Here is a 21415-nt window from a genome sequence, read left to right on the forward strand (position 1 = left end):
ATTTTTACTAAAATCGAAAAGGGATTATCCATCAAATTCAGATTTCAAAACCTTTTTTGAGGAGTTTTGTTTGGCGAACTCCTGGGGTCATTTTTATTGGTTTCTAAAATAGAGTTCAGAAATAAATCAATCGTTGGAATTCAATCGCATGTACTAGCAAATGAGGTCTTTCACAAAAATCATTGTCGATTATCTTTAATGATCTGTCGTTGCCTGATGGAAACTGTTATTCGCAGGTGCATTCGTGTAGGTATGCTGCTTTACGATGTTCTCTTGCTGGAAACTGTACGAATGCATTTAAGAGTCCATTCATCTGGTAGTGAGCCTTATTAAGTTCTTATGAACTTTGCCCCTTCACATTGAGCGATGGAAATAGAATATTTGGCAGATAAGGAGGAGAGAGACTGCGCAATTAACTATTATCAATAATTCCATTCGAATTTGAAATCTTATTTTCGTCCTTTTCGATCAGGGCAATGGACGAAGCCTCTAGGAGGGGATTATATTTTTTATTGCAGGAGCTTCTGCGTTCATTGTAAAGTCAAAATAAATTTACAATACATAAACATAATCGTAGTATGACATTAAAGTACATTGTAATGTGACAAATTTATAGCAGTGTCATAAAATTTAGACATGAATACAATTTAAGGATAAGACAAAGCAGTGAAAAACACTTTGTCTTTTTGAAATTCATTTCAAAATGAATGGATGATATTCAGCATATATGCACTGTTCCGGATGGTCAAACGAAAACTGTTTATAAAAAAAACTTCTACCACAGAAGTCATAGCTAAATTCATTACTTAGAATAGTGGACACGCAAACCTACTTGTTGCTACGTCGCGTCGTGAAGATCTTGGAACAGCGTTCAGAATACCAAAGATCAACCTATGCTATATATAACTGATCATAATTTTTGTTCCTTCAATGTTTTACTTCCTATTTTTCATATTGCAGACTGCATATCATCACCCTGTGAAAATGGAGCAACCTGTGTGCCTCTTCAAGGTGGCTACGAATGCAACTGCCTCACCGAGTACTACGGAGACAGATGCGAGAACCTGAACCCGTGTCTTAAATTCGACTTCTGCGCAGACCGTGGCAATTGCAGCAGTATCCAAGGCTCCTACTGGGACTGCGACTGCTTCCCGGGATACCTGGGCTACAAGTGTAAGCACATCGACTCATGTGCTTCGAGACCCTGTCCAGAAGGCACGACGTGTCAGAATGTGTGGCCAAGCTCCTACAGATGCATCTGCGAGCAGCACGGGTACTACGGAGCAGAGTGTGACAACTTCAATGCGTGCTCGAGTTCGCCATGTACGAACGGAGGGAAGTGCCTCCACATCTCAAGTCAGGAATACAACTGTGACTGCAACCCGGACGGGGACGTGACCGGGTACTACGGCCAGAATTGTGAGAACTTCGACCCCTGTCTACCCGATCCGTGCAACGAATTCGGAGGAACGTGCAGAAACATTTCAGACACCGACTACTTCTGTGAATGCTTTCTCGGATTTCATGGGAATTTCTGTTCCAGTTATGACGTGTGCATGACGTCACCGTGTCTGAATGATGGTGTCTGCGAATCGTACAACAATGGAACCAACTATACGTGTTACTGTCCACCTATATATCAGGGATCCCACTGTGAACGATTACGTGAGTATGACTTTAAGCAGTAGTAAAACATTTAAATGCAGGATGTGATGGTATATGAAATAAGAGCTAAGAGTTTTCATGTCCTTTTTTCTACTAAATCGTAAAACTAAATGACAACAAAAATATAGTATGAGAACATCATCCAAGTTTCTTTCCTTTTCTGTAAGAATACCTTTATCATTTGGAACTCTGGCTTTTGTTGTCTATAGAGGGTGTCCATTGCAGTCTAAGCTGTTTCATTCCACGTTTAATTTTGAAATATCACGCTGATGAGAACAATTACTGTGATAGGCCTATGTACTCATACGGGTCTCATATTTAAAAACATTTTTTTTAACGATGACCTTTAAGGTCTTTTCTGCTTAATGAACTTCACTGTGATGTGTTAATATTAAATTCGACAAGGTGCCATTAAATGTTTAGTATAAGGTCATGATGAAGCCAAGAGTGTAAGTGAGGGATGTGTGTATTTAATGATGGAGTAGGGGTGTGACTGAGAAATGAATAGAAAAGGAATATGTGAGAGTGTGAGAGAATGAAATGTGGATATGTGAATATCTTTATGACAATGAATGAGAAAAAACATGGTCACTTAGTGATAAAGATACAGGATGGAAGAAGGGTGTATTTGCATAGTATAGAGTGGAGGAAGCAGAAAAAGAAAGGAAGAAAGAAAGAAAGAAAAAAGAAAGACAGAAAGAAAGAAAGAAAGAAAGAGAGAGAGAGAGAAAAGAGAAAAGAGAGGTAAAGAGATGGAGGAGTCTCATAAATGTTGATGGCAAAGCAGCATGTGAGGAAGATGATTTTGAGGAAGAGGAGGAGAAGGATGAATGATAATGATGGTTATGATGAGAGATCGAGAAATGAGACGGAAACTTGCATTGCACCAATAATGACTTTATCATTTAAATGATTATGATCATTTTGTGAGATATAATGTCCCAAGTAAGTTCTCGTACCTAATCGCTTTACTCTCAAATTTTCAGGACAATGTCTTGGTGATGTGACAGTGGATATCAAGGGTATCATAGGTTGGCCTGATATCGACGTGGGAACTAACACCAGCTCACAGTGTGCGTCAGGTGGGAATAACGTGACCCGCCATTGCTACTTCGACGAAACAAAGAGTGCTGCAAGGTGGACGTTCCCAGATACGTCGGAATGCGAGAAAGTAAGCTTAATGACCTGTTCTTTCTCCATCCAAAACAAAATTCTGATTAATTATACCATTCATTGTTGGCTTCATGATTCCATAAAGTGAAAAAATGAAACTAACGGGATATATTCGCACAGAGAGTCCATTACGCTTTAAAGAACTTAATCTTTCATGAAAAATAGTATTATGATATACTTTTGTATTTCATCTTTTTAAAGGCGAATTTGACCAATGAAGTTGCGGCTACAATGACGTCATACCTTCGGGATTCAACCGGAAGTAATCCTGCTGAGATGGGAGACTCGGAGGTTTCTTCTGCTTCGGAACTTCTTGATGCAGTGGTCGAATTTTCTTACGAACAACAAGAGGTCAGTGTCCCTGCCCCCATAGCTTTGAATAAAGAATTTACGAAATAATCGGGAACCATTCTAACGTAGGAGTGTGAACACAGAATGGGCCCACTCAGTACTCCGATTCCTTGCAGCACCCGAGTTTTATCACTGAGTTCTGTTCACCATGTTCACAGTACCAAAATTATTTTGACTGGATCATGTCATTTTATTTTTATTTTATTTTTATTTATTTATTTTCCAACACATGGGCTGGATAGCCCTCTTCAGCCTAACGGCTGTTCTTCTGAGGGGTCCAGATATTAAAAACATACAAAGTAGATAGATAACAAATGAAAAATACTTTACAAACGTGAAAAAATACATTGTAGCAAACAATAAAATACAAAAACACATATAAAAAATCATCAAATTATTACCATTAAAAAAATGGGGAAAAGGGGGGGGGGGGCATGCAAACTGGAAAGTTAATCCTTGAGGTCATTCAGTACGTTTGATAGACCTAGAGTGTTTATTTTCCGTCTAAATGTATTTAATGGGGTTTCGAATGGAATGTGTTTTGCAAGGGAATTCCACACCTTTGCACCTCGGAAAAGGAAACGTCTTTTCCGAATTCGGTTTTGGGCAGATTTAATGTAACTGCATATTACCGGATCTGGAATTATAATTGGATTTACGGTAAACAAATATCTCTTTTAAATAATGGGGACCTAAATCATGTAAAATTTATACATTACTATTGCCAGCTGTTTAGTTCGGCGAATTTCTAAGTCGTCAATGTTTAAAGTTGAAAAAATAGATTTAGTTGGAAATAAATAGTGAACTTGTAGAACGGTTCTTAGAGCCCGATTTGTAAGGTTTGTAATCTTTTACAATTAGTCTTTGAGGTATTTCCCCATACAGAGGCACAATAGTCAAAATATGATTGAATGACCGATTTATAAAATACCATTGCAATTGCTTTACTGATGTAAGGTCTTATCCTCTTATCCTCTTAAGAAGATATAAACTTTTTACAGCTTTTGCCTTAACATGCTCTATTTGCTTATTCCAACTAAGATTCTCATCGATGAATACACCGAGGTATTTGCAAACACTTACTTTCTTAATAACTTTCCATCAATTTTAATGGTAGGATTTTCGATTTTTGATTCCCACTCATGAAAACCATGAACATGAAGTGGGTGACATTCCCCGTATGCAGGGGTTGGGTATTCATTGGGCTGATTATTCTTTCCTTGCTGTCCAAATGCTGTCAATGTGGTCCCACCCATGCTGTAATAAATATTGGGTAAACACGAGGTTAATTGTGTATCCAACCAATTTGGGATTGTATTTTACCCAATGTGGGAACCCGGGGGGGGCACTTACGTTGACGAGTGGATACCATGCGCGACCCAAAAAACACGTAAAAATGATGTCTTTTTCACGATAGGGCACGTTACGTACGTAACGTGATAAGGGTGTCAAAAACACAAAAATAATGAAAAAGGGGTATGTATGTATTTCGCTAGGAAAATTACGTGTTTAGGGTCGAATTTGCGGGGAAGATAAAACAAAATTAAAAGGATATCCTTTTTGCCCCAACACTTCGTGTTTAGAGTCCGATTTGCGCGAGGTGTATAGAAGGTGGGGTCGTACTAAACCAACAAATAATTAGGTAAAACCGACGACCGAAGGACCCGTAACAATAAAACATTCCTGTACTTGTTTAGGGGTTCATTTCAGGGAATATTTGCCAAGAGTATCGTTTTGTTTCCAGTACTTGTTAAGGGTAGGGTTTCACACGCCAATACTTGTTAAGGGGTGCATTTTCAGAATATGGGAATTACGTGTTTAGGGTGCTTTTCGAGACCCCATGGTCGCGCATGGTATCCACTCGTGAATGGAAGTGGCCCCCCGGGTGTGGGAAGCAGTAAGGTTGAAAAAAATAGGCATCAATTACTTTAGAATGGGCAAAATTTTCATCACTCTGGATAAATCAAAATGCCCCAAAAATGCTTAATATTGGTTGGACACATAATTACCCACATGGAGCACTTTAACCCAATATTTTTATATTTTTATTCAAATGCGAAGAAAAGAGACAAGGCCTGTAGATCAAGAAATGACAGTGGCAATGATTGTCACGGAAATTTTCTAATGGATGCCAACGAGGGCAAGAATGATATGGATTCTCTTGAGAAAAATATAAAACGCTCCTTGTGCATGTTATATATCTGCAGTTTACAACTCTACGCGAGAACTTAATGTCTTTATAAATCTTAGCCTCTAAACTGCAATTGCAATCCACTGCACCTTATTCAAAGTTGGATCACGTAAGGTAAATATAAATCGAAGTTAAAGGAGGACGAGTCCATCCAGGTAGATCGATACCGAGCATTTTTTTAAACGTATAATCTAATATGTCAATGATATAGGCCAACCATAATGTCATTATGGATGGGACTGAAGGTAGGGATGATAAAAGCCCGTGAGCCAGTTGCACTGCATGGCTGTGCTCAAATCGTTAGCCCGTGACAAATTAATGTAATCTTCTTGAATTATCATTTGTATTGTCAATTTATAAAGCTTGTTTTTATGTATGTAGGATAATCAGATTTTTTGACGATTTGATGATTCTTAGGATAAGGATACTATAAAAAAAATTACGAGGCTTCGATTATCTATATATATAGTTGGCTATTCAGTGGCGTGATATGACCCCGGTCAATTAGGATTTCTTGTTGAAGAAAATTACGCCATGGCTTGGATTGGACCCCCCGATCCGCTATTTCAAAGTCCGGACACTAATCCACTGGGCCAAAAATAAAGAATATCGATAAATGTCCAAACTCAATGCTCGAATTACCGAAGTCAGTGTGAAAATCCCCCGCAGTGCTATTTCTATCAGGTGCATTCCATGCACGATGTAGCTACATGGTTTCATCATTATCTACGGAATACTGTAATGTACTTTGACATATTACGGAAGCGCAAAGAGCTTGCCTGTTAGGTAATGTATTTTGAGTGAGCAAGCATCGCAATTTAAATTGCTCTCAACACCGGGGTCGATGCTCGATGTTTCGAGGAGATCACTCCAATATAGGGTCGGCATATATTTGGCAATAGCTTGTTTAAAAACTTAGAATACTTTACAGATTTTTGCATTCGAATATGTTACCATTTAATGAAATGGTCTCGATGAACTATGTTATTTTCTTGTATAAATACCAATCCCTTCATTGTTCTTTTTTTTACAAGAAACTTTTGAAGTTATTCCAAGTTTCATAATTATAGCAAACGTCGGAGACATCTTATTCACCAACCCTTTGCTAGAATTAATGCTCCGTTGGAATCCTTCAGAAGAATTTGCGCTAAAGAATGGAATATGATAATACGAAAAAGAGTGTCAGTACCCTGTCTCGGTTTAAGAAATTTTGTCATAAATAACTTGATGAATTTAAGACCAGTTGTAAGCTGCACCTGGGGGTAACATGTTTGGAGTGTGAATGTGTGTGTTTGGGTGTGTGTGTGAGTGTACGTATACGTGTGGGTGATGTTTCTGTTGTGATCTTTGAATACCTTGTAAATAGTTTTGTTTCTCATAGTTATTCCATGTTTGGGTAAAATATCATATGCAGGGGCACCTGATTACAAGCTGTGCTTCTTTGGGGTCCCAAACCTGTCATTTTTCAATTCTTTATTATGCAACCATTTTGTTTTTACTTAGCACTCCTATCTTTTGACTGGTTTGAATAAAGTCAATTCAATCAAATTCAATTTTCATCTCTTTTGTATTGTGAATGACATCGAGGTCACTGCATTTTTCCAATTATGACCTGGGAACTTATGATGTGTAAGTTCCCTGCTGGAAAGAACACAAATGTCACACAGTGTGTTCACATATTGGACTATGTGAAAATATTATTCACACTGTTAAAATGCTCGAATTCAACAGTGTGAATATATTATCACACTGGACACCTCGGCAGTGTAATTGTTCACAGCGTGTTAACATGGTCGGTTGAGTGTATATGTGATTCACACTATTGAAATGCTCAAATTTAACAGTGTAAAGGTAACTTCACATTGTGTTCCACACTATCAACACAATGGGTGATTTCAAGTTCAGTTTTGACCTTTTGGTGTTGGTGTTGGGTCCATTTTTACACGATTATAACACCAAACATAAAAATGAGGATGGTCCCGAAAAGTCACTCACTAGTTGTTGAGATGTCAATGATGTGATCTGGATCAGTTTTACAAGCTCTGAATAAGTTTTGGAGCTAGGGGAAGCAACCGAAATTTCAACACTAAACACCAACACCAAGGCCAACACCGAACTTGAAATCACCCACTGTGTCACACACTGAGGGACACTGTATTCTTTCCAGTAGCATTGTGTGCGTGTGAGGCAGAGACAGACTGTGGCTGTTTGTGCTTGTACCATAGATACCTATATTAGTTTGGTGTGTTTGTACGCAGGTGTACGGACTACCATAATGAACTTTTACACACTTTATCGACCTCACCATAATGACAGTTAAGCTACCTTTATTTTAATTCATAGACCTTACATACTTATACTTTGAATTCTGAAAAGAATATTCATTAGCAGTAATCATGGTAATATATAATGAAAGGTAATCAGAAAAACTAAAACAAATTCTGCTCCTATACTGAAACGGCTGGTATTCGAATCAGACTTCGAATTTACAGAACGCTTAAGGTGGTTTTATTGATTTTAGTTGTATAGTACTGGAAATTTATATGTCGTCATCAATTATTCATGTACCACTATTGATAGTACATCATTTTAAAAGGAGTGTTGGCATTCCCCATTGGTCAATTAATGGTGACAAATGCTAACAATATAGGGAATGCATTTCCATAAAAGTAAAATAGATATGTTATCTGATGATTAGGCAAACAGGAAAAAGTCTGGTTATTCATCTGAACCGTTCGGGTAATTCTTCAACATCCCAGATGTATTGTATTGTATGATATTTAAAACAAAAGCCAAATTATTGTCTCACAACAAAAGTTTTTGGATCTGATTCATGAAACTTGGAAATAATAGTAATCAAGTATCACTGATCATCCTGTGCAAGTTTCAGGTCACATGATCAAGGTCAAAGGTCATTTAGGGTCAATGAACTTTGGCCGAATTGGGGGTATTTGTTGAATTACCATCATAACTTTGAAAGTATGTTGGTCTAGTTTATAAAACTTGGACATAAGAGTAATCAAGTATCACTGAACATCCTGTGCGCATTTTAGGTCACATGACCAAGGTCAAAGGTCAATGAACTTTGGCCATAATGGGGGTATCTGTTGAATTACCATCATAACTTTGCAAGTTTATTGATCTGACTTTTGAAACTTGGACATAAGAGTAATCAAGTATCACTGAATATCCTATGCAAGTTTCAGGTCACATGATCAAGGTCGAAGGTCATGTGAGGTCAATGAACTTTGGCCACATTGGGGGTATTTGTTGAATTAGTGTATTGGTCTAGTTCATAAAACGTGGAAATAAGAGTAACCAAGTATCACTGAACATCTTGTTCGAGTTATAGTAGTTTTCAAAGTCAGCACTGCTGCTATGTTGAATCGCATGATGCAGGTGAGACGGCCAGAGGCATTCCACTTGTTTCTTCTAACTCAAATTAACAAAAACCAAGCGTTCTGGGTAACATTTATTAGTTGAAAAATTAACGATTAAATGCACAAAATTATTTTACATTCAGATGGCTGGAAATATGATGGAATGCGTAAGCAATCTTTTGGAAGTGGAAGATCATGTTTTGGAGTCGAGTGCACGGAATTCGGGAGCTGATACCAGGTAGGCTTCAAACTCTCTTTAAATGTGTTCAAATGTATGGCTTGAAAGTCTACATTTTGAAGACTATACCTTTTTTTAATATAGAATGAAGTGCATTGGAAACGACAAAACTAATATATTTATACAAGTATTGATGTGAGAAGAATGGGATCCGATGCAGGAAAGATACCATTCCAAAGATAAAATGCTAATTCAAATCCATCAAAATCAAAAGAAATCTATATTTGAGACCTGCACTAGGTTTTGTTGAGTTGCTGTATCAGGCCCTAGATACGGGATGAAAAGGTTAAGAGAAGAGAGGTGCGACAATGTCGACATTGTAGACGAGAAAAAAGGAAGTGCGCGAATCAAAAGATTTCCAAAAAAAGTTCCATATTGCTGATTATATCCTACATTGGCTTATGCAATCAACTCGAGTACCCATCGACTATGAAGAGGAGAATATTTGATGAAATTGACTTCTTTCTCGTAAAAACTGAGCTTTTGTATGATTGTGATATTATCCCCACTAGTTCCTGGAAGTAGGCTGGGTAAAATTCCCTAGACATGCTAAAGGGGGAATGTATGAAAGATTACTTCCTGCGTTTCTTTACTAGGCATCATTTCTTATCCCCCCCCCCCCCCCCCCCCGAAGGGTTTGGTTTGATGAAGATGTCGTAACACATAAAGCCACCATTTTCACAAAAATCTAGCCTGGGATGGAACACTACTTGCAAAGGAAAGAAAAAGAGTTTGTAGAGAAAGGCAACCGATTCCTTGTCAGCGTGAGAAGAGGCCCTGTCATTCGTTTTTTTATTTCGTACCCCCTCCCACTCTCTCCACCTGTTCTCCTCTCATTCCCTCTGTCTTTCTCACTCCTTTAAGATACTATTTACCCACACCCACTTACCCACATTCAGTATCATTCATATTGATATCCCCTGCGGATCTTCTCGTGTGTAGGGGGTGCATGCTCCCCCCTTTATCTCTATCCCCTATCCCTTTCTTTTTCACCTTCACACACACGCACCCCCACTCTCGCACACACGTATTAACGCACACCCGCATACACCCCTGCACGCGCACATACTATCTCTCTCTGGGGACTTTTTCGTGTTTAAATGTACGGTGCATTTTCTGTCCTCTCGTTTTCCAGCCTTAGTTACTAGCCGTAGGCGGCTGAAGGGGGGGGGGACGATCCCCCCTAAATTTTTAGTTGATAACCTTTTTTTATTATTTTTTTTTGCTTGTCAAAATTTTTGGTTGGTAACCTTTTTTTTTGCTTGCTTGTAAATTTTTTTTGGTGCCCCCCCCCTCTCAAATTTTTGGCTTCCGCCGCCAATGTTTCTTGCCCATTGCCAGTTATTTCCTTATCTGAAGTGACAGGATGCCTGAAGACTAAGACGTTTGAGGGTGCTTTCTGTCACATGTTTTGAGGTACTCGAGGTGAATTCAAACTAATTTCCTTGTCGAGCGTATTTACGCTGTTTAATTGGTCGTGCCCTTAAGCGTTTGAGTTCATGCAGCATTGGGAACATGACTGCCTTATGAAAAAACAAATATGACGCCATTTACATTCTTGTTTTTTTTGTCTCGATGGGCTATTTTTTATATACATGAATACAAATGAGAATCAAGAGACACGAGACACACCCAAAGTCTAGGGGGATGACACGATCGATTGCCTCCTCACGGTGTTATCTCGTAACAGTTTCAAGGGAAATTAACACCCCGGCCTTCATATCCTTCAGGCTTAATGCAGCAATGCATTCAATTACGTTATTGCATGTGTAATGATAAAGTGATATGAAAAGTTGTTATCAAGGATGCGAATCGGATCACATTACGCGCATGGTTTGAATTTGTAAAGAATTCAGCTTTCTCCTTGCCCATACAGTGTAAAAACTCTGTATAGAATTTTAAGCACGCTGTTTAAGCCCGTCACTCTAACAACGATCGTTTAAACTTTTTAAACAACTGCTTAAAATTTGTTAAATTAGTTGTTTAAAAAGTTTAAACAACTCCAATTTTTTTTAACAACTTGTTAGAGTGACAGGCTTAAACAATGTGCTATTTTTCGTACTGTGTATAGCAATAAGGTGCTAGAAAGTTTGATCAACAAATAGGTCTTCACACACAGACTAGCACCTAACCTGTTTCGAGATGGTCTTCAGTACACAAGGCATTATAGGCTGCTCATTCAGACCCTTAACTCGAGTAGGACAGCAGACTCATAAGGTGTTCCAGCAAAATTGGTTTTGAGTGAAAATGAGTTTGTCTTATCTTCGCCTTTATGAAAATCAAGAAAGGGTTATCAGTAATAACAAATCGTTAAAAAACTTTTTATAAATTTTCGTAAGATTGAAGAGAAGTTACAACAAAGATGTAGGAATTGTGCCGTAGTGGGAATATCATCAATACTTTTCTTTTCTGTATAATTTTCTAGTCAAATCCGACGTAATCCAGACATCAGAATATGCAAGGAAGTGACATTCGTGAATTATTTTTATCTTCATTTTCAGGATTTGCCGATTCGTATAACACACGATAATTGTGTATATGCCAGCGGCGGATGCAAGTAGGGGCACATGCCCACCCCCCCCCCCCCCCATTGAGTGCCCTAAAAATATTAGTGAAAAATGCCGTACACATACACAAGAGAACAACTTTTCTCTCTTTTTTTGGGGGGGGGCGTGTAAAATATTTCGTGACATAAATCACCATCGTGAATCGGGAATGGAGACCTTTTTAGGGGCTTGTTATTTTTTTTTCTGAACAAAAATGCCCCCACTTGCCATTGCTGCAGTTAGTATCGCACCTGCAATTATTTTTCATAGACATGTGGTGGATTAATTTGAGCTACACTTTAATGGAATTAAATACATCTTATAACTGGCGGAATCTCTCGAAGCTGCTACTTACGTCTGGGTGTCATCACGATCATTATTTCTCGCAATTCGAAGAAATTGGCTTTGGGGCTAAAGCTAAGAGTGCATTGATACCTGAAATAGTAATGATGATGATGCTAGCAGTCATATTTCATCCATCACACATGCAGGTAAATGAGACGTCATCAAAAGTCTAGTCCGAAGAAAAACAATATCCGAGCGCGCAGTAGGTGTGATGATGTTGCACTTTTGCTCTGTCAACTGCAAGATCAACTACTCAACTGACGTAATTGTTTCAGGTGTTTGGTGTTTGGGACAAAAAACAAACATTTTGCTGATTGTAATTACAATATTGAAAAGTATGTTGCGGTACCCATGATCGATGAACCACGTTAAGTGATATGAACAATATCCATTATCGGAAGTAATCTCGTCACCTTACCAAACTTATGAATTCCGGAAACCACTTTCAGTAATTTCTTTTCGGAATACACACTGATGTATTGGACTTAGCAATGCGCATTTTTTTCATGCTTGTATTTCTACATTAATAGTGCAAATGATGTTGTAAGACTTTGATGGATGTTGTTTTCAGAGTATGTTACTCCGCTTCACATTTCGTGGTTAACTTTCCAATGTTATAGATTGTCTCGGCCCGTCTCATTTGGAAGCAAGATCTTTCATCTCAGGTTTAGAAATACTCCATGATCTTGTAATTTATCAAATCATGTCCCCACTAAAGTTCATGGCAGTAGATTCATGATTATGATCGGTATATTGAAAAGATTATCATGAAAATGACAACATAAAGAGTCCCAGACTTTTTATCGATGGGTTTGTTTATTTCGATGTAGTCCCACCCATTGGTTCACAGGATCCCTTTATCAAGCCGTTGCACTTTGGATGACGTAAACTCTCGGCAGCTGAGTCCTTGCCCTTCCGGACTTTTCATTTCTTCCTCCTCAGCATCTTTCCAAAATAAATCCTTCTCATCCTCGAAACAATCAGTGTAAAAATCCACTTAATATTTCATGAATGACGTCATCGGTCTGTAAAGAACACAAGCATTTCTCATTTCCTTGACTGGGGCATAGAGAAAATATCGTCTAATGTATTGATGAGATGTGTCACCTCTCCCCTCCATTTATTTTACTGTTCCAGGAAACATAAACAAGTAATTACTAAATTATTTTTCACGTAGGATGTAATGAAGGGTGAGGGAATACTGGAATTTTTGACGATCGACTCTGTTAACCATTGAAAGCTATTATGAAAAATGGTTCAAGAAACTGACGTTCACTATTTTATTAAGTCTTTTTAAGTAGTTTCGTCTGTGATCTTAAAACCCTGTTTTGCAGGAAGGCACTGTTAGCCAACAAGACGTTGTAAAATTGAATTTAACACTTTGAAGAATAAAAAAAATGAATAAAATTTAGTAATTCACAAATTCAGATTAACAACTCAAAATAAGAAAGTTGTGTACTTGATCACTTTTTTGGTTACAAAACTAAACACTTTAAAGCCCCAAAATGTATGTCTCATCGTAATTATTATGTATAAATTATATGGTCTATTATATTATAACTGATGAGTGCGATGGGATAATGAAGACCCGAACTTTATCTACGCTTTTGTAACGTCTTGAGCAAACGAAACAACGTGGGTTCCAATATTCCAATATTGCAATTCTGAGCTTGAAATGCTTGTTCACCTGTCTCAGAATGATTGCATTGTGCGTAATAATGTAAGTGACAAATTCTTCTTACATTATGTTATCAAATATCAACCCATATGATCATTTCATTGAATTATGTTTGCGTTCAGGCAACCTTCAGGCATATGAAATTTCATACGAATTTATATTTGATTTAATTTCGGTTAACCGTAAACCATTGAATTATACCACCGGGTCGGATTCTCGCATTACTTGGCTAAGTTGGCTTTCGTTGAAACGCTTCCAATTTCATATCGACGTAATTTCGGACTTACTTATCCCAAAATCAGACAGGAAGATAATTATGTCGCACTCATCGATATTTAAAAAAATATGAATAGAGCTCGTTATATGATTCTGCACACATGACCTTGAAGCCACAGGAAAAGTACTCTATGGAACAATTATTGACAGTATAAATTATTATAAAGTCTTTGGGGCGGGCCATACCAACATTTGAGAAACAACACAAGAAAACGCACACACACGAGAAAAAAGTGTGTGCGCGCACAATCTAGAGTATAATTATAAGTGTTTCCGATGGCCTAAAAAGAGCGCGTGTAGTTGCTCTATCATTTTTATTTTATATCGTTGGTCGCATTAGTGAAATATATTGTAAGAAGGCGCATTGTCGGAAGACACAAGGTCATGATATTGCCCGACGAATTTCATCAAGTTATATTACTTTGTTATACTTTATAATCTGACGCATCTAATATTTGTTTCACCAAATCATACGTGCACTCTACATTCTATTGTTAGAGTTATATTTTGGCATTTTAAATGAACTTTAACAGCCATCGAAAGTAATAGAGAGGGCTTTTATATTATATTTACAGTTTTTAAATATGAAACGTCCTTGTTCACGGTTGTTGAGCGTTTTCGATTGTTTTATCATGCACGTTCATGCCATTCGTACATGTTATTGCTTCCTTAAATATTGGCGATTTGTTTATCAGGGTATGAAATATAGTACTCGATCTTGGCTTGCCATAGAAAGTGAATCATTGTACTCTGATATTTCGAGAACGTGCTCGAAAGGAGAATTGCAGACAGAAACCATCAGACTTTGTCATATTTGATAAAGAGTATGGGAATATTATTAAACTGAAATAACCATAAGTGACGCATAAGTGGTCTTTATGGGGGAATGGAATTAATTATGGATGGGTAAGAATATGATATAATTTATTGAAAATCAAAATTGATATTGAACAAATAAATTATATTTTTACTCTGGGTAGCCACTTCAGCTAGTAGTTGATTTTCCAGCGGACCGTACGCTACACAATTAGAATGGCTAAATGTAGCATAATTATATAATCAGTAGGCATTAAACTACTAGAACCAAGTCAAAAAATAGCATTGGTAAAATAGTAAAAGAAAGGAGGGAGGTGGAAAATAGTTACAGTGGACGCTTTCCTAAATCCATTTAGAAAGCGAGTTAGCTCAGTCGGTAAAGTGTCTGCCCGTCATACCAAAAGTCATGGGTTTGAGTCCACCCCTGGCGGAAAACTGAACCCTGCGTTATGTGTAAAACATGTCCCTCCCCTGTCCCATGCGGGCTTTTTTACAATAAAAAATACTCCGTCCCTCGGATAGGACGTTAAATGGACGCTTCTTCCCCCCCCCCCGGTCTAGAGGACAGTCGACCACATTTGCATGGTAAGAACCGATTGTACGTAAGAGTAGGGGGAAACTCTGGTAAAGTGGCCCATCTACACCCCTCACCCGTTAGGTATATCGGAAGGAGAGACCTGCGGGTCAAAGTGATTCAGTTCGCTTTTTCTCCCCCTTTTATTGTTCATTTAGATTAAACATTTTCTATTCTATCATCTGATTCTTCAGATCTCAAATATATATTACAATAAGCCCTCACAGGCATGCTAAACCGGAACTAGCAAATGCCGATTAAAACATCATTATGGGACAGTCCTGAACCTCTGCTAAGTGTGTGCAAAAATATTAGTCACTCAACAAGTATTCTCAGATGGCTCGAGTTAATCCAAATCTCGTTAAGTCGCCAGCCAGAAATCAATGTGTTGAGGAATGCCCTTGCCCATGACGGCCTAACCATCCTTGCAAATTGCTTAGGGCTTTAAACTTGGTTGAGTGGAAAATGATGAGCTAGACAGGGACAGATCTATCTTTCCTTCTCTCAGATGGGTAAAATAGAATGTTTGGATATCTCGCCATAGGACATGCAGTTTTTTTTATAGGGAGAAATCATTTTCCAGGTTAATATGTACTCCGATGTCATGCATTATGGTGAAGCGCCATTGCTCAGTGAAATGAGAATCCAACTCAAATTAAAGGATGTTTTTATTGAAAATGAAATAAATCAGAAGAGCAGATTGGTGACTATTCGAACGAAATCCAACGAATAATGGAAATTAGGAAAGTTGTGAAAAATTGATAGTTACCACCCCCCCCCCCGGGTATTTTAAATTGATCGCACAGGTGATGTCAGTTCGATGCAAGGGCTACTGTTGCCTGCATTTTGATCACTTTACACAAAATGACTCAAACGTCATTTTTTTTTAAACGTAGATATTTTAGTTTTATGACGCAATAAAAGAATATGTGATAATAGTCGTCTCGAGGCAGATTTTCTTTAAGTAGGGAACCGCCAACTCCTGATGATTAAGTACTGCCACGAGAAATCGGAGAGTAGTCCTAAAACCGCTTGTCACAATTAGGTCATCGAATTGCCCATGTTGGATTAACATATCACTTTAATTATTACAGTTTTCAAACAGCAATAGTCTTCTTATTCTTGTCCGATTTCTTTCATACTTTCAGACCACCCCCTTCCCTATCTTTTACACAAATTTTATTCACAAAGTTAGATTGTTCTTTAAAGGACAAGTCCACCCCAACAAAAACTTGATTTGCATAAAAAGAGAAAAATTCAGCAAGCATAACACTGAAAATTTCCTCAAAATCGGATGTAAAATAAGAAAGTTATGGCATTTTAAAGTTTCGCTTATTTTCAACAAAATAGTTATATGAACGAGCCAGTTACATCCTAATGAAAGAGTTGATGATATCACTCACTCACTATTTCTTTTGTATTTTATTATATAAAATATGAAATATTTTTATTTTCTCGTCATTGTCATGTGAAATGAAGTTTAATTCCTCCCTGAACACGTGGAATTCCATTATTTTAACATTTTGTGCTTCAGGCAATGAGGTCCTAATCATCAAATTCGTAAAAATTGTAATATTGTATAATTCAAACAATAAAAAACAAAAGAAATAGTGAGTGAGTTACGTCATCGACTCTCTCATTTGGATGTAACTGGCTCGTTCATATAACTATTTTGTTGAAAATAAACGAAACTTTGAAATGTCATAACTTTCTTATTTTACATCCGATTTTGATGAAATTTTCAGCATTGTGCTTGTCTGATTTTTCTCTATTGATATAAATCAACATTTTTCTGAGGTGGACTTGACCTTTAAGGGCAGTTGGATGGTGGTCTCAAAGTCAAAACTAGTGGAATTATCTTTCTGGGTATGACCTATTAGGTCGTTGGTCTTGTTGGTGTCTTACTGTAGACATTGAATGTATTTCTAATAATATGAACAACAACTTCAAAATTAGAGAAGATTGAGATCAAGATGGGTACTAAAAAAAAAGGTATAAAAACTTACCTGTGCGTATAAAAAAGGAAAAATTTGATGGTCTTTGATGTTGTGTTTAATGGACTCCATTTTAAGGAGTTTAGAACCATTTAGATTAGAATATCCTAAGGGTTCTGCCACAATTTTGCAACAATTACGTTCCTTTTCAGACATGATGGTATACACAGTTACACCAATGAATCTGACTAAAGACCGATCAATGCTCTTTCGAATGGCATACCATCTATCGGAATGGAATCCGTTTCGTTGGTATGACTGTAGCACCGAGTCTGCTTTCTTACAGGTGAATGTTTCATAGCTCTTGTGAGGCACAGTTCAACGCCAAAATAAGAACCAAAATAGAGAATGAACGTCCGCTTCGCTCCTTCAAAGGTTGCGGTTTAAATTGGAAAATGATGAAAACGTACAATGTTGCGAGAAACGCATATGTCAATTAAAGCTTTGGGTACGGCCCAATAGAGTGTGCTTTACATTTTATGAGGTTTCTGTTCGATTTACAGTGAGAAGTAGAGCTTGAATATCTGATAATTGGTGATATTGATCTAGTTCTACAAAAGCAAGGTAGACTTTTGGACTGGTTGACAGTTTTGTTTTACCCTTTTTAAGAGTAATGCCTATTTTATGCCCGAATATGATTATACATGATGTTAAGAGTATCGCAATAAAAGCCTTGAAAGAAAATGCCACCTATAATAAATTGAGGAAGGACATCGGTCGATACTCTTTTTTTTTCTTAGATTATAAATCAACCTCAGTGGTTGTTCAGGGAACAAAAATTATTAAGATTTGTTTATCAATGATATTGAAATTATTGATCAATGATATTGAAATTATGGATTCAATGATTTTGTATCAATGATATTGAAATTATTGATCAATGATATTGAAATTATTAATCTGAATTTGCTTTTTGTCCATTATCAAAATCTGAAAATGTAATAATGATCCAAATTATATCAGGCAGGTAATAAGCATATAGGGGCGACATAATGTAAACAAAGAAAGACAATATAAAGGGATAATTTGAACGGTAAATGATAACAAACTTAGTATAAAAAAAACCCAAAGGGAAGCACTCGAATATCTTTGTCAAGTGCTAAAAAGTCAAAACTTATATTGAACATGATTGGGAACACCATTTTAAAGAGATCAAATTCGTATGAATCTATCGGAGGCAGTTTTTTTTCCTTTACACAATTATTATAGGGCATTCCCCAAGACAGAACCGTGAATTGGTTACCACCAAGTATCATCATTTTCTTTACAAGCTCCCTGTATATCCCACTGACAGCTTGCTTTGCGAAAACACATGAATATTAACAACATCGACGTATATTTGTGTTAGGGACTCGTCCCGTTGGATGCCACTAGATTGACAATGACCACGACCACATCAGTCACACAAATGTGAAAGCGACTCCTGGTTGATCCCAGCTAGAACGTTGTTTCGAATGGTGCACCATCGGTCAGCTTCGAGTCGGTTTCGTTGCTGTGACCGTGGCTATGTTTGATTGGTATTGATGAGGCGGAACGTCCATCCATGATCATGATCGCCTGATAATCACCATAACGGACGCCCCGGTTCTGTGACCCATCCTATATTAATCAACCTTGTATGATCATATTCCGTGACCCACATAGATTATACTACTATTGATTAATAATTGAGAAATCAATTATCGACCTTTTAAATTGTTAGATGGATTCATTGTATGGCGTTTAGTTTTGCATCGCTGTTCCTTTAATCTTTCCGACGATAGAGGAGAGAAACGTTGTGTTGAAAAAGCAATAGTCGACAAAATAATGGAAAAACATGTATTTATCCAGATTAATTTCTTTATTATGTTTTAACAAGGATCAATCAAAATCAATAATACTGTTCCTAATTGATACAAAAATGCTAACATAGTTCACAATGAACAGTTGTATTTCAAAAATTATTATGATGTTGATTGTGTTTAATTGGCCCTGCATTATTATCTGCCATAAATGCTCTCACTTTTCCTGAGGTGGAACTAAAACATCGGTTTTCCACCATCACTGATATTTAGTCGGTGGGTGGAACTAGGCTAGAAATTGTCTCACGGAATTCTGTTTGTACAGCCAGACAAGTTCAATTATGTCACATTAAGTTGCCCCAGACGGGATGTGCGCTCCAGGGTTTCATGTTTCCAAACAACGTCACATGAATGCACTTGTCTTGCTTAAAGTGTCTGGGCTAAGATTAAAAGTGATCGATTAATTGACACACTTTCTGCATCCTTTCCAGTCTTGCCAGCAAATGACATGGTAATGGATGAAATCAGTGGTGAACTCGGGATCAGCAGGTTTAGAGATCGTTCTTTATTCCGACATAGGTTAACTCCCGTTATTTGGCATCGATGTCATCCTGTGCCCCCCCCCCCCTTTGAGAAGCAAATTCAAAATTTGTAATGTAAAAATGCCATAATACTAAAAATGCCATTACAACAGAAGTGTGCCCCCCCCCCCTTTGAAAGTGAAGACCTTTTTTCCTTGTCAAATTTTTTCGGCGACAAAATGTCAAATATCATTAATTTTGGTTAAACCCCCTTTTTTTGGCTTGTCAAATTTTTCCTCGGAAAAATGACCCCCCCCCCCCGTTTGGAAAATCCTGGATGTCATTCCCGACACAGGTATGTGAAATATCTTGCCTCAAAATGTGGTTTACGTTGCGTTGCGTTGAAGATGAGGTGCTTGTTAAAGTGTAGATACGTAGATATTTTTCAATGAAGTTATTGCAAAGAACGTAGAGAGGGCGATAGGCAGAAAACATAAGAATAAAAAATTGTAAATGTATAATTGTCAGCTGTTCATTTTTAGATGCCTATTATCGGGCCAAAATGCTTTCTAACGATGAATTGTGATACATCTTTAGAAGATGCTCCAGGGAGATAGAGAATTGAGTGACAGGCAAGATGACACCTGCTTGACAGGTTGACTGAAGATTAAAGTAATTGGATATTTGGTACACACATAAAATGTTGGACATCATACTATCCACTGTGTTTGGTAATGTATGTCGGTAAAAAAATAGTAATGTATTCTAGCAATTATTATCCAATTTAGAAAATTTATCACCCAATTATTAGTTTTTTATTACCCAATTTGGAAGATTTTAACCGATAGTTGTGTGGACAGTATGTTGCCCAGAGTTGGTGGAAATTGGGTATTTTTTGCCCAACTGTTTTAATAGTGTAGATGAGGATTTTCAGACTGGTGCCATTGTGTTAATATTTCTACCCATCGTCTCAACCCCCCCCCCCATCTACCCCTCTCACCTTCCCCTTCTCAACTCTATCTTTCTCACAAATACCCAAAACAGACCACACAGGCACACCCACACGAACACGCACAAAACATCTAACCCACTCACCTACTCAAAACATATTTACCCCCTTCGCATTTGGTATCTAAGAATGCCAACACTTTTCTTTAAAAAAGGTGTCTTGCGTCTTATTATAGCTTTCCATGAGTGATATAATTTCAAATTTCAAGAGGAGAAACAATAGTTCGTAAAAGAAGGAAGAAACGATGCCTTAAGGGGATATACTGTATCCAGACGATGTTCGACTTCGTACAACCCATCAAAAGGAATACTCCTACGATGCAAGTAGTGATAGTGATTAATGTTGGTCGTGTTCAACGGGAGGGAATTCAGACTGCATTGACTAGGTCACGTTGATCGATCAGCGTGCAAGTCACATCATCAACTAATAGCTTACACCTAGTCCCTAGGTGACACTAGAAGATCAAATCTAGTAGATCAGTGGCAACGTGGGTTGCGCCACAAAAACCTTATCCATTACCAATATTTCACGAATAAACGAATCGTTTTTTTTGGGGGGGAGGGGGTAAGCCCGACAGTAGGAGATTTACCATATTTTACCTTATATGTATCCTCTGTTATCATGGTTATCGTAATAGTTGCTCATCTGATTGAAAAATGCTGTTTCTTCATATCCAAACATGGAGCTTACTATGTATTAAACATGTGGTAAAGATGATAAAATATACATTTACTTGCGGATTTCAATTCAAGTCGGCGGTTACATTGAAATCATATGTTAATACATCACACAAATCGACAAATTTCTATAATTTGTTTGGAATGTCTTAATGGGGAATCCAGCCTTGGCCAAAAAATGTTGTGTTGGGAAGGAGAAA

At 37.5% G+C, this 21415-nt stretch overlaps 1 protein-coding gene across 1 annotated transcript in view; it reads left to right on the forward strand.

Moving 5' to 3' along the window:
• LOC121411707 (adhesion G protein-coupled receptor E2-like) overlaps positions 1-21415 on the forward strand; it is a 77112-nt gene that overhangs the window by 14081 nt on the left and 41616 nt on the right. The window contains exons 2-5 of the mRNA XM_041604538.1: positions 961-1665; positions 2652-2836; positions 3040-3189; positions 8904-8998. Coding sequence (XP_041460472.1) covers positions 961-1665; positions 2652-2836; positions 3040-3189; positions 8904-8998 — 1135 coding nt within the window. The remainder of the gene's footprint in view (positions 1-960; positions 1666-2651; positions 2837-3039; positions 3190-8903; positions 8999-21415) is intronic.

The sequence above is a fragment of the Lytechinus variegatus genome, chromosome 3, assembly GCF_018143015.1.
Source record: "Lytechinus variegatus isolate NC3 chromosome 3, Lvar_3.0, whole genome shotgun sequence".
Classification (NCBI taxonomy): domain Eukaryota; kingdom Metazoa; phylum Echinodermata; class Echinoidea; order Temnopleuroida; family Toxopneustidae; genus Lytechinus; species Lytechinus variegatus.